The 25,697-nt window shown below is 49.7% G+C and overlaps 3 protein-coding genes across 3 annotated transcripts; all 3 read left to right on the top strand.

Moving 5' to 3' along the window:
• The first annotated feature begins 8,681 nt into the window (after positions 1 to 8,681).
• F5B22DRAFT_289132 (uncharacterized protein) lies at positions 8,682 to 11,033 on the top strand. The gene is made up of 2 exons (XM_047970389.1): positions 8,682 to 9,344; positions 9,410 to 11,033. The coding sequence occupies exons 1-2, from the start codon at positions 8,897 to 8,899 to the stop codon at positions 10,588 to 10,590; spliced, it is 1,629 nt and encodes a 542-aa protein (XP_047829198.1). The 5' UTR covers positions 8,682 to 8,896; the 3' UTR covers positions 10,591 to 11,033.
• A 3,090-nt stretch (positions 11,034 to 14,123) lies between these two features.
• On the top strand, positions 14,124 to 20,674 carry F5B22DRAFT_613703 (uncharacterized protein). Its single transcript, XM_047975425.1, has 5 exons — positions 14,124 to 15,105; positions 15,185 to 17,256; positions 17,308 to 18,774; positions 18,831 to 19,773; positions 19,827 to 20,674. Exons 1-5 carry the CDS (start codon positions 14,647 to 14,649, stop codon positions 20,136 to 20,138), a joined length of 5,253 nt encoding a protein of 1,750 aa, XP_047829197.1. The 5' UTR covers positions 14,124 to 14,646; the 3' UTR covers positions 20,139 to 20,674.
• Positions 20,675 to 21,009: 335 nt separating this feature from the next.
• On the top strand, positions 21,010 to 23,706 carry F5B22DRAFT_289071 (P-loop containing nucleoside triphosphate hydrolase protein). Its single transcript, XM_047970388.1, has 3 exons — positions 21,010 to 21,442; positions 21,518 to 23,384; positions 23,496 to 23,706. The coding sequence occupies exons 1-3, from the start codon at positions 21,096 to 21,098 to the stop codon at positions 23,613 to 23,615; spliced, it is 2,334 nt and encodes a 777-aa protein (XP_047829196.1). The 5' UTR covers positions 21,010 to 21,095; the 3' UTR covers positions 23,616 to 23,706.
• The last annotated feature ends 1,991 nt before the right edge of the window (positions 23,707 to 25,697 follow it).

Here is a 25,697-nt window from a genome sequence, read left to right as displayed (position 1 = left end):
TTGAATATCGATGCTGAGTTGGATAGCCTATGAATATGTTCGCCTGTTTATCGTCAGCTATTCTCAACTGAATATAGCTTCTTGGGGCGAACTCCCAACCAACCAACTCGACCAACCGACGACGGCGCCACGTACCGTAATGCAAAAAGGAGGGTCGCATCTACCACACATTTATAGCTAGAGGAATCGTTTCCCATTGGTTGCTCAGCCTTATGGCACGAGGGCTAGCTGTGGGATTGGGTAGCTTTTTTCTCCCCTTCCCGTTTTTTTCCTGCACCCGGGAGAAGATGCCTCGTACGGACTAAATGGGGGCGTCAACGAGCGGCGGGCAGATGCGATGCTACGGTCTTTTGTGGGCGTCATGCAAAATCTTTTGGCCAAAAAAGGTAAGATTTCCCCGCATACCTATTCAATTGACTGTGGTTGGAGTTTGCGACTCTTGGGGATATAATCGGTATCTCTAGTGACTTTCTTTCTATTGGAGAACATTAAACGCGTAGATACCAGCAAGATGGAAACTTACTTGCTTACATTGAACCGAATTCGGCACCTAGCTATATATCTCACCTGGTAACGATCCTTATTCGGATCAGAAAAAGTTTAGCTATTACTCACAGTCTTGATGATGTGTCAGAAAGTTCCACATTACAACTACTCTGATTTGCTGTCTGATAGATGCATCTAGGCGCATGTTATCAGATATTTTCCTAAATAGCGAGCGTCCTGCCTCCAAGGCCGAGCGATTCTGACTGGCCGGCACGCCGTTGAGAGCGGGCAATGGAGGGTATGGTTTTGTATCGCAATGCGCCGTCGTGTGAATTACACGGTTGTACCTTGCAGGATGAGGTGAGCCAGGATCTTGGCTACTCCCGCCCATCCACCACGTCTACGATCAGATCATATTCAGGTTCAGCTTGAGGATCTGAGGGTGTAATACCTAGCGTACTTGGTAGGCTATGCGCGGCAGTAGACATGGCACCATCAACTCCTTGGAGACCAAACTATTATAGCGCGAAGATGTAGTACCTACACTACACTGGGTAGAAAACTACCTAGCTATCTAAGTAGCTTAGAAGTTATTTTGGGCGAATACCTACACCGAGGAAGCTCGCTGATTCGATTGGTAATGCTCTCAAGAGATGTCGCCTCAGGGCGCAAATGGGCGAAGGAGAGAACAACCAAACTACTGCCAACTGGCTCTGTGCTAGCCAAGCCCGGCTTTGAAGCCGAACGCGGCCGTGTAAGGATCTTTTTTTCCCTACGAGGAACGAGGTCTCATATGTTGGCCAAATTGTAGTACGTACGGCTCGTCTACCAAAACGGAGGAAAACACAGCGGTTAGTGAATGGGCCTACCTCGGGTCGACAAATCAGTTCGCGATCGCATGAAGACGCGAATCACCCGTCGCCACATGGTTCTAGACTCCGCTATGCGTTAGCCCCGTTCCCGAACGGTTGTTAAAACCCCGGTAAGCCAAACCCAGGTATGCAATCACATCTACAAGTACATGATACGTTAGGCGTGAATTGGAAGGCAGTGAGCCACGGGAACATCGGCGATATATAGCTCAGTCCCGGTGGATGGGAGAGCTATCTATATACGTTAGCTACAGTAGAACCCTGGTCTGGTAAGCAGGCAAGCTGAAGAACGATGTCCATTTTCCGGGAGTTTAGAATTTTCACAGTCTCTACCTAGGTATGTTGAATTCTCGTGTGCTCTGCAGTTGATGAAATGTCCCAAGACTACTGTATGTAATGTTTTGCTGGCCGTTAGTCGAGATCGGCTGCTGTTTAAGGGCGCCTCGCACGTACTTCCATTACGGTACAATATCTATAGTAGCCTATGTAGGTCAACCCGTTGTTTGCCTCTGTCAGCATCTCTACACCACTCACTGGATGTACTATGGAGGTGACGGCTGGCGAGGCTGGCTATTGTCTCTATTAGCAGGCGAAGACAAGCGGAGTGTTTACACTAACTTTACTAGTCTAGTATAATCCGTAACGCTCCCGCAGCTTGAGATCTGACGTGATCGTTAGGGGGCTCAGATGATGATCATCGCGGCATTTTTTGCAGAATTCTCACAAAATGACGGCATGATCGCGATGTAGTGTCGTCTTTTGCGCCCTCCGCAGACTTTTACCAAATGCCGTTATATATTCCTTGTTAGTCAATACATTAACACCTTCTGAGACTAAATACCATACACATCAACGCCAGTGGCAGCGGCTTTCGCTCGGCGAGCTTCATGGCGCAATTCCCGAGCCGTTACGAGCAATAACGCGTTCTCGCCTGGTATGGCACCGGGAACCAGGAACATCCGCGATGACGTGCATTGCTAGAGACGTGGACTGTGCTGGGATATCTATACGCTAGGCGAGCTAGGTACAGTTCTAGAGCCGACTCTGCTCTCGACTACGTGGTGTATCAAATGTGACTTATGCTGTGTTTCTTTTAGTGTGCTATAAGAGTACATGAGTTGTCATACTATACTTCAACATAAAATATACCCATATGATTCGTAGCAATATCTGTTGAAGACCTATAGCAGTGCCAACCTCTGTCAAAGGTTATGAGCATATGAATCCTGGTAAGCTTTATTAAGAGGCCAGCTATCGGTCCCTTACAGCTCAGATCTGTAGATCGGGCTGTAAGGGCTGGATTTCCTACAGCACTCGAACGTAATTCCCTGGCTTATGGGCGCTATGGCCCTGCTTCAGCGGAGAAGCCTGTCTCAACCCTGCATAGCTGCTACTTCAGACATACACATACATACAGTAGAAGGCACAGTAACAGGTAGCCTCTCATCCTCTGACGTATGTGGCTGGCAATAGTCTAGAGCCTCTGGAAAAATTTTCCTCATTTTAAAGCCCCCTCACCACAACTCCGGACTGTCACTGAGACTCAATACGCACGCTGAAGACAAGTCGATATATCATATCATACCTTGCCATGCCGTATATACCATTGATATAGTCTTGGAATCTGCAGGCGGCAGTTGGGGCGGCAGTGGCTTTGATTGGGTTGTCTGGGGATGTAGTACACATGGAGATGGAAAGTTTATAGTGTGATGGTAGTTTATGTAGTGTTCATGTAGTAACTGCTTCAAGGTTTGGTGTGTATCGTGTCCACACCACCAGTACGGACACACCACACACCGTCGTCTATTTTTCCCAAAAGTCCCGAACAATACCGTGCTCTTGTTCACAGCATCCACCGAATAGGCAGGCTGCCTGACCCTCCCTCCGGTGTTAGCTAATGCAAGGTACGCCCAGCTCGCAGCGAGACCATTGCGGCGGCGTTGGGCAATCGACATTGACAGTAACCAACTCGGACAACGCTACATGGTTGTTGAGGGGCATTATCGTGTGCCAGCGCCGTGGTGCTGCTGGAGGTAAATCAATGTTATAGCGAACACGGCCGAGTAGGTCGGTGCGTAAACTTCCCTTCATAAGCGAACGAACATTATTCTATTGCTCGCACACGCCTTGCCAGAATCATAGCGACCTCGCGTAACGAGGAGCACAGTGTCATTAGGGACCGGCCAACATTGAGGTACGGCCGTTACTGTACGAGGGTAAGCAAACTCGGTTCGTCTAACGGTTCGTCTAACGAGCTTGCTGCCAACGGTTCATTCATGCATTGTGCCACAAATGTACTTTTGAGATCGACCAACAACCTCTGCTGTGTTTCCAAGATGGTTAGCATTGTCTTGTTGTGATTTGTGCCACTCACGAAGTAAAGCTCGATTTTAGGGAAAAGTCGAATGTGGCTTGTGCCAATGAAATTGGGCCTAGCCACCACTTCTTAACAGTACTCTCCATCTACTCCATCTGAGTTTTGTCCGGAGCGGCCTAAACATACTCTGGTATGTAATCTATGACTAACAGATTCAGAGCCTCGTCTTCCTGAGCGATAGACCATAGATTGCCAGGTGGCAGAGCTTCTGGATACTAATAGATAATCCTTGGGTGCGCCGCGATAAGAGATGGAAGCAGGCCGGTGGCAGAATAGGCCCGATCTTGAACAATAAGTCAAAAGGTCAAGACTGGGCATGGGAAAAAGGAACATTCCCCCGGGGCACCGTCACACGACAGACGGAAGAAACGGGAAGCCCCCCCGTCGTGATCCAAGCAGCACGATAAAGCCCACAAGCCTATGCAAATGCCCAGCAGTGCTACACGTCTCCCAGTAACATCGCTGGCTAAATAGGAGCCCGGGAGCATGGGAATGAATTGATGATGCTGGTAGTGAATCTCGACACGAGAGACAGGCTTCGGTGGACGGGCTCCTGTATGAGAGATGGACGGAGTCAGGCGTTTATTGTGCGCCAGCTTGTCTGCATCTTGCCGTTCTGCGAGGCGCAATCTTCAATTAGAAACTATAGTCGAGGGTGTGAGTGTGTAAGGTGAGTATATGATAGGCTGGGTAGTCTTGACATGTGCATCCCAGTCACCCATTTCGCCGCTGTAATGTAGACATGCACTACCTAGTATTCTAGGAAGCATTTGCCTACCTACTCCCTGACCACATAAATACCATCTCGTTTCTTAAGCATTTATATAACATTCAAGGGCGAATATAGGCATATATAAAACTGTCCACGGCCCTTCAACCCGCCACACTGCTCTAGGTATCCCTGGCACACGGGGATTATGTGTAGTGTGGGCGGGCAGAGCGCCATGTAGGTATCCAGAAGGAATTTGTTTCTGGTAGTCGGGCTAAATTTGGGCTGGTACGCTACACAAGCCTACACAAATAGACCAAGAAAAGCCGGGAAAAAAAGAAACGAGGCTTGAAAAAGCCCAAGCTCTCTCTGCGCCCGGAAGCTCGGTTTCCAGGACTTCAGCTTCGGCGATGAGGGGCTGCGGCGATCCCTTTCCCCGTTCCATCATACCAGCCCAGCACATAGCATCATATCGAGAAGCAAGTTACATGTATATACCAAGTGCGATTGTCAGATCGCGTTATTCTGCTCCTTTTCTTGAGAGCCGATAACGGGTCTTGAGACGTGTCTTGGATCTCTTTACGTACTTGTCGAACTACCATACGGTGTAAGTCTGGTGCTTATTGGGCGCTTCATGATACTAAAGTAACGTGCTATGCGCTTCTTGGGCATGATAACAGCACTGAGAAGCCTTGCTTGGCCTTGTCATCGGCCCCTCTGTCTGTTATCCGTTTTTATGTAAATCACACACTGAGCTTGACGGAGCTTTACTGAGCCTAGTTATCTCACAATCCTACCGCCACGAAACCCAGTTTCTTAACCTGGTGCCAACACAACGGAAGACCAACTAAGTACAAATAGAAACAGCCATACTGTAAGGCCACCCGCCTCCGAGGAATTATAGCACTAACCTGAGCACAGAGTAGTGTAGTCTCAAAATCTGACAAGCGGAGAGCTTCTAGCGCGATTGGAAAAAATTCTACTCGGCCCCATCCAGACCCATTTCTGCCCATCCAAGCTACTAAGTGCTTATGCCACAAATAACACTGTTTCGTACTGTATAGCATGGGCAAGTTAAGCCTGAGCCCCAAGCAGAACCCAGGCAAACCCAGCACAGAGTTCTACCAGGGCTCGCCAAAAGAGGTAAGAAAAGCCTATCTATCTAGCCACGAACCGCGTAGCGCCACCTGCGGGCGTGGCGGGTGCTGTTACCCGTGCGGCCGGCGGCGGGTCGACGAAGCAAACCCGCCGTCCTTACTTTAGTCGCGTAGCGTGCCCCCGGCTCATAGTACGGTGTTATTCAAGACCAGCAAGGCACGGTACACTAGATAGATACCACACGTATCTGTAAGTAAGCATAACGAGTTCCTTGTGTTGATAGCTGTCGGTAAGCATAGAAGAGTGTACAAGAGATACATACCGCTTTGCTGTCATTGCTCTTATCTACGGGATTTGGAACCGTGACAGCAACAACGTGCGGTGTATCATATACCGCGGCAGAATCCTCAGTACATAGTAAGTTGGGTATCGTGATGCTTAGGTATGTAGAAACGTACGTGTACACACAAGTATAGCACGAGGTCAGGACATACGTCGGCATCGATATCCACACTGTCCTGGCAGCGTAGGGCAGTGTACTAGCAATGACATGACTCTTTTCGACGTGGCCAGACCTTGGTACTGGGAATAGTGTACGTAAATAGTGTAGTGTAGTCTGCTATCACCCTTTCGGTATGGCATATAGTACACGTAAGTAACGATGGCGGTATCGCAGCGAAGTACGGTATGCACCGTGATTACACGTTGCTTGCTTGCCTTGCCTGTCGAGCTGTTTCGCTCGTGACACTGCCCACAGCAACACGTGGAGACAGCACCATTTATGCATAGTTACTGGAGATACCTCGGTAGATACCAAGCGGTTAGTGAGTCGATATACTAAGTACCGGTATGCGTACGATTGGGCATGTATCTACTTTACGTATGTTGGTTGGTGTAGACTGTAGACCGACTTTTCGCCGTCATCATTCAATGGGCCAGGTCAGAGAGGAGCCAGAGGACTAAAGTAAGTAACAAGCCGCGGCAGCAGACGGACAAGCGGGCTCCCAAGAAACGTCAGTGCTTCTCAGTCCACTGTCACAGTCAGAAAACACATTCAGTCAGTCAGTCAGCGGGAGAAGAGGAAAGAAGTCCAACCGACGGCGTGGGCCGGGGGGAACGGATCCGCCAGATTCCCATTTGCCTGGGTTCGAACACTATTATAGGTAGTTTGGCTTCGGCTTGATGGGGCTAGGCTGTGTCAAGCGGATTGGCGAGAAGGAGCATCGAGGAAGAAAAAAAAAAAAAAAAAATTAGTGAAAGAGAGAAGAAAAAGAAAACTGGAAAGACAGTAAGGATTGGGACAGTATAGTAGGACAAACATACTGTATGATAGTATCGCGTTCTTCATCTTCTTCTTCGACACGCAACCTTTAGCGTGATGGTTTCCCAGGATCCCATGGCTACAGTCTGCTAACTACGTACAGTGTCCGGGGCCATCCCGACTCCTGGTTCTTGGTGGAGTCGGCTTGTCGACAGCCACCAGGGCAGAACCAGGGCAGAACCAGGGCAGACCCAGGGCGATTGGTGGTTGGACTGATTCCGCCATCACAGCAAAGCGAAGAACCAGTCAGTCATTGCCGTTGGCTTGGTAAGTTGACGAGTGTACATGTCTGCGTGCGCCGGCCAGTATGCTGGAACGAAGTAGAGTCGTTCAGTCAGTCGGTTTGTCAGTCTGGTAATCTGGTATCTGTCAGCAAAGGCAGGTTATGTCGCCCAACCCACCGCCGCCCAACCATCAGCTTACCCCCAGTCTGCCCCAGGTTCTCACAGATGCTCTCTACTCTACCTACGTGTACACTACTGGCAGAAAAATAGAGCGGCATGTGAGGAAAGAAGCAAATCGTGAGAATCAAGCCAGCTTTTCCCACCTCCTCCGCCTCTCTTGCCATCTCCCCTCCCCTCCTCCTCCTCCCCTTTCCCCTTCCCCCCCAGTTTCCCTCTACTTGTCAACGGGTCCCCTGCCTGCAACCAAGCCTCCAGAATTACGAGTGGCTCGGGTCTTGGAAACGCTCTCGCTCGCTCACATATACATACATACATACATGCACCATATCCCGTGCTACCACATGCTTCAACTGGCCACCGCCACAAGGATAGAAGGAAACTTGTTCAGCTCCAGCATCGCGACGCGAGTTCTCACTTCCATAGTAGTATATACATAATTTGAACCCCGCGCCCGCCCATTGGCATCTGTCGTGCCTTGGTTACCACCGAGGACTCGAATTTGGAGACAGGCTTTGGCACCACCACTGCCACCACTGCTACCTCGCTCGCTTGGCCCCGTGTCACAGGGCCATCTCTGCACCAGACCCCGGGACAGTATCGGAATTGGGACGCATCCTGGATTTGATTGGGGAAGAGGCGTTTCTTCCTGCTTCTGGAGGACCAGCACAGCACACAACAGGAGCCTAACTGCTACTTACCCCACGAAGACTCACAGGCGGTATACAGCACTTCTCACACCACAACTCACACCTCACCTCTCGCATCACACACCACCCTCCTCCACACACCTCGTCGGTACACGTGGACGACTCCCACTACGCAGAGTCGTGTGCACGGCGAGTGGTACACGTATGAATGTGCGAAGCCACGAGGCCACTCGAAGCTTGGAATCCCTCTACACTTGGCTCTATTAGGAGTAGCGACGAGGGAGTCGGCACACGCCCAATCCATCTTGTCAACTTGATCTGTCTTACCCAGTATATTATGTGGAGGTAGACCTTGGCCTGTTCTTCAGCAAGCAAGCAAGCAAGAAACCAAGCGTGTTTTGTTTCGACCATCATTGAGTAGTCAGGACGAGAGTAAGAGACGGACCAGCTTCCAGGGTCAAAGCGCGGGAAGAGCAAGAAGAAACGAGAATTGGAGACGAACGCACTAGCACTACCAGCACCAGCAAGCTTGCCGTCCTGTTCATTGACCATTCACCATTATCATTGACGTATACCCTGCCTATTGAGCTATAGGCTGCGTGGGTTGGAGAAGCATTGCTCATACAGCATACGACATACAGCTCACGCACACCCCCGCCATTCGTTACTCTCATCATCGCTGCAACGCCAAAACACACACGGACGCGCACTTACACCACCACCACAACCACCACCACATTGGGCCGTTGACACGCTCACAAAAACCACAGGGACACATTGACCACAGTCATTAAATTGTCTCTTCTCACCCTAACCATTTCACTAGGCATTGCCGTCCGCACTGGGAATATAGTATCGCGCCTCGTCACCGCTCGTCATATCGCAGCTTTGCTGATTAGCCGACCGACGCTGACCTCAACATTCGTTGTGTGCGTGCAAGCGGCGTGATTGGTGACTTGAGTTTACGTGCGCCACAGACAGCATGTCTCCTGGACTACGCCCTCTTCGACTGCCGTTACTGGTTGAGCGGAGGAGAAAACGAGAGGAAGAAGCCGTGACGACGTTTTGTGACACAACCGACGGCGATCTTTCTTCATATCACTACAGTTGGCAGCAACAGCAAACCCGCCAACAACCGCCCATGGTTACAGATTCCACCTCTTCGGGCATGACGTCGCCCGTGACACCAACTTTCTCTGCTCGGGGGCATTTGCGCTATTCGAGCTCAATGTCCTCGTTCGATTTGGCTCTACCGCCCAGCTGCGAGGACTTACCATCACCCGTACAGGCCCAGCAAACGCCAAGCAAACGCATTCTCGATGACGTCGAAGAGGAGGAGCCTTTCGAGTATGATCGCTTTAACCATTACGTTAGCGACGCCCATGTTGGATATGGTGACTGCTCGGACCAGGATCTATACCACTGCCTATGTAAGTCTATAAAGCTCGTTGTGGATATACCACCAAAATCTCATTCTAACATTCTACCTTTCTAGGCGATGAACCTTTGTGCATACATCGAGATGGTGATATCGTGCGGACCTCAACCAACTTTTACGCGCGTGGCAGAGGAGTTGAACCTGACTTTGGCTTTCTGAGTGATGGCGACTCTCCAACCTCGCAACGCTCATCGAGGACGAAACAACGCAACGGATCTTTGCCACCGCTCACCAGTCTTTCACATCGGATAGGTTCGCGTTTTCCCTTTACACGATGGAGATCGCCTAGGAAGTTGAGTGCCGTTAGCTCACCTGTTTCGGACGTGGGTTCTGAGCGTCGCTCCACGTCGCGCGCTCCTTCCAGCCGGTCGTCGTCGTTGTCGAGGTCGAATCGGTACCTGGCTGATCGCTCAATTGAACCGGTCGCCCCGCCGACACCTGCTCTATCATTTTTCGAGAGCAGCGACAGCATCATTTTACCCGGTCCCTTGGACGTGGAGCACGCCGACATCGTGTTGTCTTCAATTCAGCGCGAGCGCACCCAAGCAACAACGCCTTTGTTGCCACCAATGATGACCAGCAACTTCGCCGATTATGGCCACTCTCAACCCTCACCACTGCAATCACCGACCATCGCGTCTCCGGTAGACGATGAATTCCAATCACCTCTGATCTTGTCACCGCCCCTCAGCACCAAACCCTCTATATCATCATTCCGGCAGATGATGGCATCCGATGAATTGTTGTCTGATTTGGCTCCGGATTCCTGGTCGGATCGTCTCGGACACGCTAACTTTACTATCTTACCGGTTCCATACAGACCTGTGGTCTCGACTCTCTCATCACTTCTGGAGCTACGAACGGACTGGGAAACAGCACGTGTCAACTATACGAAGCACCTTGTTCGGACTGGTGAGCACTACGGTCTTACGTCTAAGACATATGGGTACACGGAAGAGAAATGGGCAGAGATCGACCGACAATGGCGCACACTCCACGACGAGGTCGTCGATGCTGTCGTTGCCAGCGGTGAAGCGGTAGGCTGCGAGAAGTTTGACGAAACTATCATGACTACGGTCCCCGTCATGGACGGTGAGGGCAAGTTCCCTGAGCGTGGCGACGAGGACATAGTCGGGCCCATGGTGCGTGAATTGACCATGACCTCGCCTACCGGGACCGAGCGCCGGCGACCGAGCTTCTGGCGGCACTTGACAGACCGTGTCGGCTTACGGAAATAGAGAGATTTGGTTATGATCGAATTGGCTACATGAAAAAAAGGAAAGGATGAACGAGAGCGATGACAATTACGATCCAACGGCTCCCACGATATGTCATGACCCATTTACGACCTGCTGCGCGGCATCATTTACATTGATTTTACCCATCTACATATTGGCGGCATAGTTTATGTTGCCATCGTTTTGCGCATAGAGAGATACCATTCTGTTACTGTTACCTGATCACACATACTAAGGCATACTGCAAGCGTCGCATGGGAGCACCATGGATGTATGCATATACGTGTGTATTTGACAATTTTCGTCGGCACACACACCTACCACCGAAGCCATCAGCCCTGAATCTACCACTAGCGTTCTGGCTTCGTCGTACATAAGAAAAATCTGTCTTTATTGATATTACTACCTAGCGTCATTTTCATCTTCCATTTACACAGCCCGGTGTTGGGAGCCTGTTTTTTATCAGAGAAAAAAAAAGGATGGAGGGTTGATTGGCTGACAAGCCACATACTACCATATCATGCATTTTCGGCTATTGAACCCTTTGGGTTATGGAGCATGGGCATGTTTCTGTTTCTGCAGACGGACGACTCCAAGGCGAAACGCCACATGGATTCGTATTGATTGCTGGCGCCCATGCTGGCTCGCTGGCTGGTCACCTCGTTGCGCTTGCGGAATCGGCTTCTGCAGCCACGCGACGGGAAGACGAAATCAGTTGGTCTTGCTATTGTATTCATTCGGCCCAATTCCATTCTTGCGCTGTGGCCGTGCCACAATACGCATTTAATCACTAGTGTTTATTTTCCATATTACCTAGTGTCTTGTTCTATTTATTCCCTTGCGCCGCCACACAATCCGAAATTAGAAAGGAGAAAGGAGAAACTCCATGGGCGACCAAGAATTTAGGGATGGAAAGGAAAGGGGTGAGGGGGTTTCATTGGGGGGAGTACTGGTTATTGGTGACGATGTCTTGTCATACAACATCGCAAGCGAAAGAGCGAGCGCTTTGATTCTTCACATCCATGTTTCCTGGGTTGATGAGTTCGCGCATTGGCAAGACACACAGCGGAGGTGGTTGATGATTACTAGCCGCTGGTTTCCTCTCTCCGTCTCTCATTTGCTTCGATCATTGATATCTTCTTCCCTACCTGATGAGGACGAAAGTATATCTGAAGGGAATATATGAGACGATATGAAGGAACCAGCCAGCTCTCCGGCCTCGATGAATCATGTTCTCGCGGCGTCGAGGAGATATTGAAGAGAAAGAAGGAAGGAAGGAATAAATTAGAACAATAAGAAAAAACACTAGAAAATCTACCTTTACAACAACTACTCTGACATGTGTGTGATGCCTTCGTATATCATCGCTAGTAGATTCTGGGTGTACGCATTGTGAATGGAAGAGGAACATCTACCTACATCTCACTCAGTCCTTCCTTCTTTCTTTCTGACTTTCCTTTTCTTTTCCCTGTATTCTGGGAAGGGGAGGGGGGGGAAACGTCGTTGCGGCTTCCTGAATCCATATGCTTTTTTCATCACTGACTTCGCTTGTGTAACGAATAGGTATACATATCTTGCACTATATCGCGATGTGAGGAGGAGTTGAGCGTATCGCCATCCTCTAATATCTATTGGCTAGTCATCTTCACTACTTCTTCACTTGAAAGGCTCAATGTGTATCTTTTGTTCCGTATTACCCTACCGGTAGCTGTTAGGAGACTATCATCTTCCAAGCCCCATCGTCTGAGGAATGCGCTCAGCCACTTCTGTATCGCCTCGCTGTAGGTTAACTTATAGCGCGGGTTGCCAAGTACTCTAGTTGTCTGAGGCTATTGGCAGCTACTGTGCTTTACTGTAGATATGCCGATGCTAAAAGAAAGTAGTGTGGTGATGATAGATTTTGTACCCTGGCTGACGGCCACGTGGGATGCGCAAACCAGCGTACCACTGTACATATAGATACTTCCGAGGTTTGATTGTAGCATGGTTTGTTATCTAGTCCTTGCAGGGCGAGGCAAACATTGATAATATCAATGGTGGTATCGCACGTGCCTCCCCCATACCGTACTTGTACCCAGGTATGTGAATATACCTAGGTACTAGACTGCAATGCAATTCCCGTAGCAAGAGGGGTCATAATGATGCTGATATTAGATCGGTGAGGTTAGTCATGATAATGATGATGTAATGCGATAAGTGCGCAACCCATTGTGTGTACCTGGTGTTTATTTACCACTAAGAGTATAATAGATTCTGTCGCTCTGTAGGTTAGATAGATAATGACGGGGATGGAATGGAATGAGATGAAGCTGTGGAGGAGAAGTCCTTCGATACCGAGTCTCTTGTGAAGGAAGAGATGGTGATGGCTAGACTATCTAGAGCTTCTATAGTACCCTGGCGCAATGGAACCAAGAGTCTGACCAGAGCTCGATCTGATAATGCGTGGATCTGCTTCCCACTTACTAAGATAGGCGCAATCAGATATCGGAACCTACCATTCACATGCGTGTCATCATCGCCTGCGATTGATTGATTGATCGCATTCATTCGGTAGGTTAGGCGAGGGTTAGGTAAGTTTTTTGGGCCATTGATCGATCATACCTCGGTACTGTACTGTACTTACTTACTTAACCTCTGAACACCACCAGCACTTATTTACAACCAGGTGTCGGACGTCGAATGGAGATACAAAGCCATTACTTGAACAAAGACGTTTACTTCGCTTCTGTATTATGTAGGTACCTATGTATCTATTCAGTATGGTTGGGACTGTATTTGGACAAATTACCCTGCTTTCTTATCTCAAGGATTTTGGGGGGATGGATGACATTTAGGTCATGATATACTGTAAGTAAGCCGCATCAGGCCACCAACACGCAATCCCAGCAGTGCATCGAACCATTTACAAGTGCGTAAGCCACACCTGTCCATACAACGCGACTCGCTAGAAATGCTCCTCTGCAGAAAATCCCTAACAACGCCCTAAACCCCCAGCATCGATCAGTACCTAGTACTTACCTACCTAGAGGTACCACAGTTTTACCTTGGTAGGTACCTACATACATGTGTGCTTACCATGGTCGTACAGATCGTAGTAGGTGGTAGGTAGTAGCTGTTAGGTATATACTTGAGCAGGTTACATTAGCATATACATATATGAACGCTAACAGAAGTTCCAACAACTCCTGTCTTGTGTGCTGGGTACATGTAGAAAGGTGCTCTTTCTGTTAAGTCTACCTTCATTGGACTGGACATCTATTCAACCTCAATCCTCCCCCCTCTGGACCCATCAAAGTTGTACCTCTAGGTACCTCTACTATACATATCTCTCTGAAAGGTACCTCCTATTGTACATGCGAGTTGAGCAGCTTCACTGCAAACTCAACCGGGGAACCAGCAGAACCAACCAACCAAGAAGCGGGTTTGTGGGCAAAAAAAGTGCAGCCCCCGGTCCACCCTGGCAGTACAGAGGTAGGTAGGTAATGTAGGTAGGTTCAGTACGTAGGTACCTACCTACTGGGACCACAGATCGACCTTCCTCCACTGCCTCTAACCTGCCTCTAACCTACCTCTCCCCAGGAGCCTCTTGTCTCTTTCCAGTGCAAGAACCAGTACACTCGACCTGGCTCGCTTCAATCCAACCAGCCAGCCAGCCAGCAGACGAGCCCAAGCCCAGCCCGCTTCAGCTCAGCCAGCCAACCAACGAACCATACCATTCAATACCATATCAATCATACATACATCCCATACATCCATCCCTCCGTCCATCAATCCAACCAACCAGCCAATATACATACACCTCCCTACCGATCGTAGGTGGCAAAAGAACGTTGCACCGCTGCCGCCGCCGCCGCCGCCGCTGCTGCTGCTACTGCTACTGCTGTTACTGCTACCACTGCTATTATCGCCCCTGCCTTTCGACATCATATCGGCCCCCCAGTACCGACGTAGTCTCGACCGAAAGACGGTTTCGTCCGATCCGTTGCCACTAGCAGCCTGCGTCGATGAGGATCCTCAATTCTCTCGTTGATCGCATGTAGCCTATCAGTCGCTACCATGTCCGTTGAAGCGCCTGTCCCGGTCGCGGCCTCTGCGCCTGAGATGGCAGGTAATGAGCCCACGGCCATGCTTCACGACAATCAACCTACTCAGGCTTGCCTTGACCACCCCGACAATCATGTCCAGCCCGATGTCAAATCCGCACATGTACTTGCCGACTATGCTGTATCCCACCAATCTCCCAAACACATCGGTCTGCATTCCCCGCCTGATAGCAATAACGCCATGAAGCTTGATGGTAGTGATGATGACTCGGAATTGAGCGACGTCGAGGACCCCACCCTGGACCCAGACCAAATTCCCTTCTTGCATGCTCAATCCACGCCCCAGAAGACCCCCGAGGACACTCCCCAAGAGGAAGAGGAAGATATTGGCGAAGTGACACCCGACCATTGGTCTGGCACAGTTCCAGTTTTCAAACCCGACATGTCTCAGTTCAAGGACTTCAAGAAATTCGTACGTTGGTGATGTGTTATGGCTCCTACTTCCCCCATAACCGTCCCGTGCTCACGCTGCTGACCTGGATCGTGAACAGATGGAGAAGATCGATTCCTATGGAATGAAATCCGGCATCGTCAAGATAATACCGCCGCAGGAGTGGAAGGATAAGCTTCCTGCGCTTGATAACTTGGTGAAGCAGATTAGGGTTCGCGAGCCCATCAAACAAGAGATTATGGGCTCCAGTGGTACTTATCGACAGGTGAACATCCTCCACCAGAGGGCCTACAACCTACCCCAGTGGCGACAACTCTGTGATCAGAGTGAGCATCAGCCCCCCGCTAGGCGAGGAGAGAGGCGTGCGCAAGCCCCTCCAAAATCTAAAGCAGTATCCGCTCCGACATCGTCCAACGCCAGAAGGCGTGGTCCTGTTACTGATGTTGGAGCCGGGCGTTCTACGAGGAGCAAGACCAAGAAAGGTGGTGCCAAAGGTGGTATTGCAGACTCAGAGGACCGCCCTATGACCCCAGTCTCGCCCAGGCCCGAGGCTGTTATCGAGTCTGTAGAGCAGGAAATAGGCGATGAAATTGACAACGATGACCCAGTTCTACCAACAGTTGGCCGGATGGGCGGCTCGAGACAGGCTAAGCCCAAGGAGCAGAGCACTTCGGCCCGACGCAAGTTCGCTCGACGCGAGGGCTCTGCTAGGATTGACGAAGAGGCTTTTAAAGACTTTGATTACCAGATGGACATATCTGACTATACGCCCGAACGATGTGAGGAACTCGAACGCATCTACTGGAAAACTCTGACATATGCACCTCCCCTGTACGGAGCTGATGTTCTCGGAACTTTATTTGACGACTCTACTGAGGAATGGAACCTCAATAAACTTCCAAACCTCCTCGACGTCCTGGGCACTAAAGTTCCCGGTGTCAACACGGCATATTTATACCTCGGCATGTGGAAGGCCACATTCGCATGGCATTTGGAAGATGTCGATCTTTACAGCATCAATTACCTTCATTTCGGCGCACCAAAACAGTGGTATAGCATTTCCCAAGGCGACGCTCGTCGTTTCGAAGCTGCCATGAAGAATATCTGGCCCACGGACGCTAAGGCTTGTAGTCAGTTTTTACGTCATAAGGCATTCTTGATCTCACCAAATCATCTTCAGCAGAACTTCAACATCAAAGTTAACAAATGTGTTTCTTATCCCGGAGAATTCGTTGTAACGTATCCCTATGGCTATCATTCCGGATACAATCTTGGCTACAATTGCGCAGAAGCTGTCAATTTCGCCCTAGACTCTTGGCTACCGATGGGAAAGATTGCTAAGAAGTGTGAATGTGCGCAAGCTCAGGACAGTGTATGGGTTGACGTTTATGAGATTGAACGAAAACTACGGGGTGAAGACACGGAGTACGAAGAGACAGAAGACGAAGATGAGGAAGATGACGAGGAAGATGATGATGATGAGCTTGAGAATACATCCCGACCCGGTCATGCTATCAAATTCATAGCACCTGGGCGTAAACGCAAACGGGCGACAAATGATAAAGGAGAAAAGAAGGTTAAGAAGATCCGGCTACGTCTCAAGAGTCAGGTTGAACCGCCTTGCTGTCTTTGCCCGCATGATATTCCAGGTATCGAGCTACTGCCTACCGACAATGACCGCAAAGCTCATCGTCTCTGTGCCCTTTACGGCGCAGAAACGTGGATCGAGACAGTGGATGGAAAAGAAGTCGTTGCAAACGTCGCGAACATTAGCAAAGCTCGGCTTGATCTGAAATGCTTGTTTTGCCGCTCCAAGAGGGGAACGTGCTTTCAGTGCTCCCACAAAAAATGCGCTAGATCCTACCACGCAACGTGCGCCGCCGCGGCAGGAGTTTTTGTGGAAGAAGCTGAAGTGCCCATATTCGGCGAGGATGGCACCGAATACAAGGAACAAGCATTCGAGTTCACGTGCCGATTTCACAGGACGAAACGAGATCGGAAGTTGGATGGAAATGTCTTGGATGATTGCCAGAAGACGCGCCGGGCTGCCTCAGCACTCAAGAAGGGCGATATCTGTCAGCTCCAATACCACCGTGGTGAGATTTTCGCAGGTATCATTATTGAAAACAGGGACAGCGAGCAGACATTCCTACTGGATATCATACCGAATGGGTACGAACGCCAAATTAGCTCTGATAGTAGACAAGTATTGACAATCTCTAGTGATCGGGTGGAAGTGGAATGGAAATGGTTGCTTCTCCCAGATCCAGCCGACTTCCATTTACCACAGGCATCACAAAAGGCTATTCCAATGCCAACCTCACGCAAGGCGAAGGAGCTCATCAATGCAACTAGGAAGCGAATCGAAGAGCCTCCCCGTCCAGAAGAACCATTCGTCGAAGGCGGCTTCACGTGGGCAGAGTTTAACCACCATGATCTTGAGCGAAACCCAGTTCAAGCTAGAGTGGACTTGTCCAAGGATAACCAGGTCTGGCACTACCTGGGAAGGTACTCTACTGATGCACGGCCACAGTATACCGAGGATCCCCAGAAAAAGAAGCATAATCCAAAGAGTAATTTCTTGGACACCATTCCTCGGCCGGCTCCTCCGCCCCCCATGCCACGGAAGTCGTACGGTTCAACCTTCTCGATTCACACCCCTACTCCGATAACAAAGGCCGAGAAGCCATATCAATACAAGCCCCGGGATCCTGTCCCACCAACTTACGTCCGTTCTCCCTTTACGGCGCATCAATTTGTACCAAAACCTTCTCCATACACCGCCCATCACTTTGAACCTAAACCTTCCAATGCTACTACTTTTGTCCACCATACGCCGCCTAATGCCGGACCACAAAACTACGCTACTCCTCCCCAGTCCGCATCCATGCATTCACCATACTACAAGTTCCAGCATTCGTCGTACATGGCACCTAGGCAGCAAGCACAACGTGCGATCCAACCACCACAGGCACAGCCGGCAACACCAGCATCCCAACAACGGCCACAGCATGCCGCGCAAAAGCACCAGCATTATTCTACCTTCCAGATTAACAAGCCAAGTCAGCAACCACAGAAGCCGCAGCAAGCTACACCACAGCCCACGCCTTATTTCGCAACCTATTCTGCAGATCCTGCGCGACAGTCGCAACCGCCAGCTCCCCAGTCGACGACTACTCCTGCCTCACAAGCTGGTGCCAATGCTATCTGTGCTACGGATGCCTCAACGCAGCAGCAATTCGTCCCAAGACGGCCTTCTATTCCTAGGCCAACGCCCGCTCATAATGGGCCTGGCCATACGCGAAATAAATCTTCTGTCAGTAGCTACGGTGGACGCCGCGCTCTTGGATCTGGACAGCGATTCGGGACGCCACCTGCGTCTTACGGACATGCACGTGGGGACTCATTGACGAAATCGCCTTTCAGTCATGGCTTCACACAGCCGCCTGGTCTAGGGCCATCGCCATCACCTCAAAATGGCCGGCTGTTCCAAAATCAAGCAAGGGCACGATCGAGCTCACTTGTATCTAATCTTTCACTCAACACTCCAATGACATCATCGGCGATTAGGCCGTCATCTTCCGCCTCGATGCAAGCGTTGACAGGACAATTGCAGTCTGCCGTCTCACCGAAGGAGCCGCGACCCAGCGTCATCCAGAAATACGCCTTCTTCCAAGTGCATCATAATAGGTTTGTTTATTTGTCTATTCGTTCATCTTTACCTCATGTCTGATCGTGTATTATAGGGACTCGACCAAGTATAGAACTCCATATGCGCACTGGGGTGGGTTCACGAACGGATACGAGGGAAGTCTCCGAGCACATTTGATGCGTAGTCCAGATGCCTTATATAATATACCAAGACAGTCACTAGGCTTGAATGGGGTAAGTCCTGGGGTGTCGTCAACATTACAAAAGGTCGCCGCGGGCGTTCTGCCACCAGCGAGCTCTTCAAGCGATTCTGCGCTGCAGTCTCAGTCTCCTCCCGCCCCCAACAACCCAACCCAACAGACCATTCCATTTGTTAGTCCAGCTGTACCTTTAGCATCATTCGCAGGTTTACAGTCGGCGCCGCCTCCATCATGTCAAGATGCTAGAATAGATAACCCATCTAATTGGCCTTCCGGGATGCCCAATCGATGGGACGACAATCTCAGCACAGGTGCCACTTTACACCCAGCCATTCGGACTCACTATGCTGCCATGCTTTCAAACAGGAATGTGAAGATGGAGCACCAGGTCGACTCCGGCGATACAAACCAGCCATTAGCAATGATTCCGCCATTGTCGTCGGCTCCTCCGAACATACCATCATCGGTACCTGTAACTCCAATGCCAGCACTCCCATTAGAGTTACCAACTTGCCAGTCTGCACCCAAGCTGACAGCACAACCTAAATCTACGACTCCAATCCCTCCACCATCATTGCCCGTTACACCCAGGGGCCCGCAGAGCACATCAGGGCTTGCTGCTTCAGCTAAAGCTACGCCGACTATACCTAAGAAGACACATATTCCTGCACCAAGACCGTGGGAAACATTACGGAAAACGCAGCCACCGCCACCCGTTTCCATGGCAGCGACTCCTAGTCCAGCATCTATGACGCCCAGCCCGCACATGTTGCCCGCCTATAGCTTATCGGAGAATTCAAGGCATCTCCCCCAAGCGGGATGCCAGCTTAATCATGTTGTAAGCCGACCTCTCCGGCAGACTCTCCCACCAGCAATGCCTAACAGCAACAGGTTCAGTCTGCCGGCTCTCGGGTGTCCCCCGTACAGCAGCCCCAGCCAGCAGCCACATCTCTATCACCGCCCGTCGCAGTATGCCATTCCCCCGGCGTATCTTACGCAACAGGGGGCCAATATCCCGCTATCAGTGCAGGGGAACAACCCGCACCCGTACTATTTCCTACAACAGGGCCCTTAGTGGCACCGAATCAAGCCAACGGGACGCCTGATCTACCAGAGGTCTCGGATGGGTCTATGGAGCTTGTTGAAAGCATAATACGGAATGCTCAGAAGGCTAGTGGATTTTTTACGGCGGACTATATCTGACGTCTGAGACGTCTGTGACTAGGCTATGGGTAGGCGTATGGACACATTGGGCTCGAGAGAGAATAATGTAAAAACAAGCATTCTTTGGGCGTTTTGGTGTTACGGGTTGTCCAGACCAACGATAGCTTTGACATGGTGGTAAAACAAAGTTCATGCATGTACAGTACGCAAGCGGGCAGACGACAGACGACAGACGAGTCCAAGAGTTAATGAGTGAATAGTAGCAGGCAAGGGAGGGAGTAATCGTTATGGGCGCTTCGGATGGCGCGAAACGATGCAACGGTTCATGTATATTACTTGACATTGTTTTGCTTGCGGAGTTTACACTAGGCCACGGATGACAACCAATACCAAGTACAAAACCGGTAGTTGTTAGAGCGATGGAATTGCTTTACTATATCATTTTAGAGGCGTTCGAGGCAGATAGGGCCCTAGCTGGGCAGCTAAATTCATAAACGCGATCGAAAACTAGTTATATATTATATATTAAGTACCTATGTTTGTTGGATTTTCTAGGCTACCTAGGTATGGTAAGAGATGAAATTTACATCGCTGTATATTTTGTTCAAGTCTTGGATTGTTAGATGTACCCAGGTACTGCACCTCCCTTATCGCAGCCTTATCGCTATTGGCAAGGATGGATGCGACAGCAGCGACGATGAAGCTTGTTTGGTGGGGCGCTCAACCGTGGCGGTCCTTCCAGATTAAAAAAAAAATAGCACATCCCGAATTCGCAAGCCAGCCGTATGTCCTGATCCAGCTGCTTGCCTGCCTACCTAGGTAGACTCTCTTTTCTCATCTTGTGGCATCTTGTTGCCTTCTTTCATTTCATTCTTTCGCTCCACTAGGTGCATTCAACAGCCTGTCCTCTTTCCACCGCTGCCTGCTGCTCCCCAGCATCCAAGGGGCACCCGTAGCATAGCCGCGCATCGTTGCCAGCACTATCCGACATTCACCATGGCTGACGAGAGGAGTTCCAAGGTCAGCATGCCCGAGCGCAAGAGGAGCGGGAGCCCGGCCCATGCTAACTCATCAACCAAGCGGATGAAAGTTGAAGACGACGACAAGAAGACCATCGAAAACAACCCCTACCTGTCGCACTGGAATGACAACAGCAATGGCTACGCCAACGGGAAGCTCCCTGCCGGATCTGCCTTGAACCACTTCAAGCGCCGCGAGACGACCTCTAACCAAGCCGCTAAAGCCGAAGATGGCGACAATAATCCTTTTACTGGCGAGCCGCATTCCGAACAGTATTTCTCTATCCTGAAGTCTCGCCGAAACCTGCCCGTACATAAACAGAGGTGAGTGGCCATGCGATTCCCGAATACCGCAGCGCCATCAGCTAACTTGGTTCTTTTTTTTTCTCCACTCATCAGGCAGGAGTTCCTCAATGCGTACCAGAAGTCCCAGATCCTCGTTTTCGTTGGTGAGACAGGTTCCGGAAAGACCACACAGATCCCTCAATATGTCATTTACGACGAGCTTCCCCATCTCAATCACAAGATGGTTGCCTGTACCCAGCCAAGACGAGTTGCTGCCATGTCGGTTGCTCAGCGTGTTGCTGACGAACTTGATGTCAACCTTGGTGAAGAAGTTGGTTATAGCATCCGTTTCGAGGATAAAACAAGTTCAAAGACTATTCTGAAGTATATGACGGATGGTATGCTCTTGAGAGAAGCTATGCACGATCATGCTCTCTCCCGATATAGCTGTATTATTCTTGACGAAGCTCACGAGCGTACCCTGGCCACCGATATCCTCATGGCTCTATTGAAGGGCATTACTCAACGCAGGCCCGATCTGAAGCTCATTGTCATGTCTGCAACTCTAGACGCTCAAAAGTTTCAAAGATATTTCTTCGATGCACCTCTTCTCGTTGTACCGGGCCGAACTCACCCTGTTGAGATTTTCTACACGCCAGAGCCCGAGAAAGATTATGTCGAAGGCGCAATCCGGACAGTTCTACAGATTCATGCCGGCGAGGCCGAAGGGGATATTTTACTTTTCCTGACTGGAGAGGAAGAGATTGAGGATACGTGTCGCAAGATCTCCCTTGAAGTCGATGAGCTTGTCAGGGAGACTGACTGTGGCCCAATGGCTGTATATCCTCTCTACGGAACATTACCCCCGCACCAGCAGCAGAAGATCTTCGACCCACCCCCGGCACCTTTCAGAAAGGGTGGCCGTCCCGGCCGTAAATGTATCATTTCGACCAATATTGCCGAGACCAGTTTGACCATTGATGGTATTGTTTACGTCGTCGACCCTGGATTTAGCAAGCAAAAGATTTACAACCCGAGATTAAGAGTAGAGTCGCTTCTTGTATCAGCAATCTCCAAGGCTTCGGCTCAACAACGAGCTGGTCGAGCTGGTCGTACGAAGCCCGGAAAGTGTTTCCGTCTCTACACCGAAAAGGCCTTTAAGGAAGAACTCATTGAACAAACGTATCCTGAAATTCTCCGTTCCAATCTTGCAAACACGGTCCTGGAATTGAAGAAGCTTGGCGTGGAAGATTTAGTTCATTTTGATCTGATGGACCCCCCTGCCCCTGAGACTATGATGCGTGCGCTTGAAGAACTGAACTATCTAGCCTGTCTAGATGATGAGGGTGAACTAACGCAGCTAGGGAGTTTGGCGTCTGAATTTCCCCTTGACCCAGCTCTGGCAGTGATGCTGATCTCAAGCCCCGAGTTCTACTGTTCCAACGAGATACTGTCTCTTACCGCGCTTTTGTCGGTCCCTCAGATCTTTGTGCGACCAGCACAAAAAAGGCGAGAGGCTGATGAAATGAAGAACCTCTTCAAACATAACGACGGCGATCATCTCACTATGTTGAACGTTTACCACGCCTTTAAAGGCGTCTTGGGGCGTGGAGAAGACAGCAAGAAATGGTGCCACCAACATTACCTTTCTTTCCGTCACCTCTCAAGCGCAGACAACGTGCGAGCCCAACTCAAGCGTATCATGGAAACCCATAGTCTCGACCTAGTTAGTACCGATTTCAACGACAGAGACTACTATACCAATATTCGCCGAGCCCTGGTCGCGGGCTTCTTCATGCAGGTAGCCAAGCGCGAAAACAACAAAATATATCGAACTTTGAAGGATAACAACTCCGCCGTGATGCTGCACCCGAGCACAGTCCTTGGTGCCGACTACGAATGGGTTATCTACAACGAGTTCGTACTAACATCGAAGCAATATGTCCGAACAGTTACTGGCATTCGACCTGAATGGCTACTGGTCAGTAATCCCTCTCGCTCCAGTTTTTTTTTTCCCCTCCATTATTCCGTTCTGTTTTCCTATTTTCTTTATGGGAAGAACATCCGATCTTATACTGATTGTGTTCTACAGGAATTGGCTCCTCAGTACTACGATCTAGAGTCATGGGAAGGACAGAAAGATGTCAAGCAGGCCCTGAAGGCCGTCGCAGACAAGATGAGAAGGCGCGCAGCAATGAAGGCCGGTCGCTAATCTCTGCTTATTACTACATTACCTCGATGTGACAGTATTACACCCCCCATGCCACGTGGAAAGTCCAGCAGGAAGGGACTTCTACGCCATGGTCAAAGCTTCTGCGATCCCAGGCCTAATAAATAACCGATGCTCCATGTATACTTGGTCTATGGAAGATGTCGGTAACACACATTACGAGGCTACCCTATGGAGAAGGTTTTTGGAAGCAACGCCCATTTTGAGAGCAAACCTGCGAGTTTTCTGATATACCCATGCGGAGAGACAAGCCGGTTTTTGTTTCTGCCGGTCCATTTAAAGGAATTGCGTAGGGGCTGATAGAGTTTGGTGGTGTCCTTACTGTTATTCTCAGACTCGACTCGTCTAGACCTAGAAAGTTCTTGATACGAAATAAAATAAAATAATGTAGAAAGAAAAGAAAGACTCCATTTGGCATTATGTGTAAGTGAAGATCGGGAGTGGATTATCGTGAATGTGTTTTTCAGTGCATGTATGCCTCCTTCTGGGTGTATTTGCGAGTAGGCAGCGCAACTGTGTAAATTATATTACCTAGAGTGCTAGACAGATCGGCAGGTAAGCAGGTAGGGAGAAAACAATGGAGATACGAATGGCAAGGTAGTTCTTCCTGCGCTAATTTTTTCCCCCCGACCTTCTCTGAACTATCGTTTATCCTCTTTTTCTTTCAAGTAGGTGCCATTTTCTTGGGCTTATGTAATATATATATATATATATATATTGTATTACTCGGTTCTACGGCCTCTGGCCATGCCGGCATTTGCTATTAATGTACAGGTAAAACCATTCTCCCGGCTATCCTCCGTTCGCAAAGGTACCGTAGTCGTGCCGGGAGCTGGGTGAAAACGTCCTGTATTCCCAGCAGTTCTACTACGTCCCTCCTACCCTTAGCTATATATAGTCATCGGTCAACTCCCCGATTGTTCGACTGCAGTCCTTTTCCATACAGTTTACTAGGTGCGTGCACCCATAGTTTGCAAGTATATATATACATTGTTCACATTTTACCTGGCTTTGGTACGGAGTTAAGGTTTGTGAGCCTTGTATCTTGGGTATGCGAGGGGAAGAAGACAGGAGGACGGGTGGGTTTGGGGTGGGGGGCCTTGCAGCATGTAGACGCCTTCTCTTCATTTTGCCTCCAGATAAAGAGCCGGTTTGCCGGTTCTCAGGAATAAGATGTAACTTGTTGATAAGGCTTGTTGCAAGAAGATTTCCTCCTCATATAGTGGCTATAGGAGCAGGTGAGAAGCGATCAAGGAGGGTAAAGCACTGAATCAAAAGAACTCCCAATCAAACTAGTCACGCCTGCCGCTTCGGTAAGCTTTACCTGGTATTTTCTTAATTCTAGTAGATCGGCACTGTTTATGCTGGTGAGCACGTATGGCAGTGTATATGAATGACTTGTCATAGGCCTCATAGAGTCAGAATATAGAGCAGATAAGTGTGTTTTTAGCGTTATGGAGGAGTATTGAGCGAGTTACACTCGAAGAATTGGTAACTAAGTCTTACTTTGGTTTGACTTTTAGAGTCTGCAGCTACAGCAGACATCGAAACGGATGGTTATAGGTAATGGTGTGGGGGGTAAAATGTTACACATGTAACCTCTGTACCGGCTGAAGTATGCAGTTCACCTTGCACTTCGGCCGTACGAAGGACCATTGCAGGCTGTTCATGACCTTTCAAGACATGCAGGCAATATTGGGCAATATTGGAAAGTGATGTTATACAGACTTCGCTTCTTGAAACAGACCTTAGAGACCCAGGCGGTCTGGGCTGGCAGATCATTTGTATATAGAGTCATCTCAAGCCACCAACAGCCGAGAAGGAGTTGGTTGGTCAAGGACTACTGCGGCCCTAGTAGATCATTGTAATCAGAATCCTCTGTTCCAAGCCCAATTTATCTGCCCTTGTTATATAAAATTTGTTTATCAAGGCCTGCATGACCAGTCGGCATTCGCTATTTCGTCTTCGTTCCTGAGGCGACGCAGCTGCCAAGTCTAGTATGGTTGTAGTGATTCGAAGACGTCGAATGGTGTCTTGAAAATTCGCTCAAGTGCCTCCGAACAT

The sequence above is a fragment of the Xylaria bambusicola genome (genome assembly GCF_022495145.1).
Source record: "Xylaria bambusicola strain CBS 139988 unplaced genomic scaffold F5B22scaffold_32, whole genome shotgun sequence".
In the NCBI taxonomy this organism is placed as follows: Eukaryota; Fungi; Ascomycota; class Sordariomycetes; order Xylariales; family Xylariaceae; genus Xylaria; species Xylaria bambusicola.
Note: the sequence above shows the minus strand (reverse complement) of the source record. Positions and strands in the feature narration are given on the sequence as shown.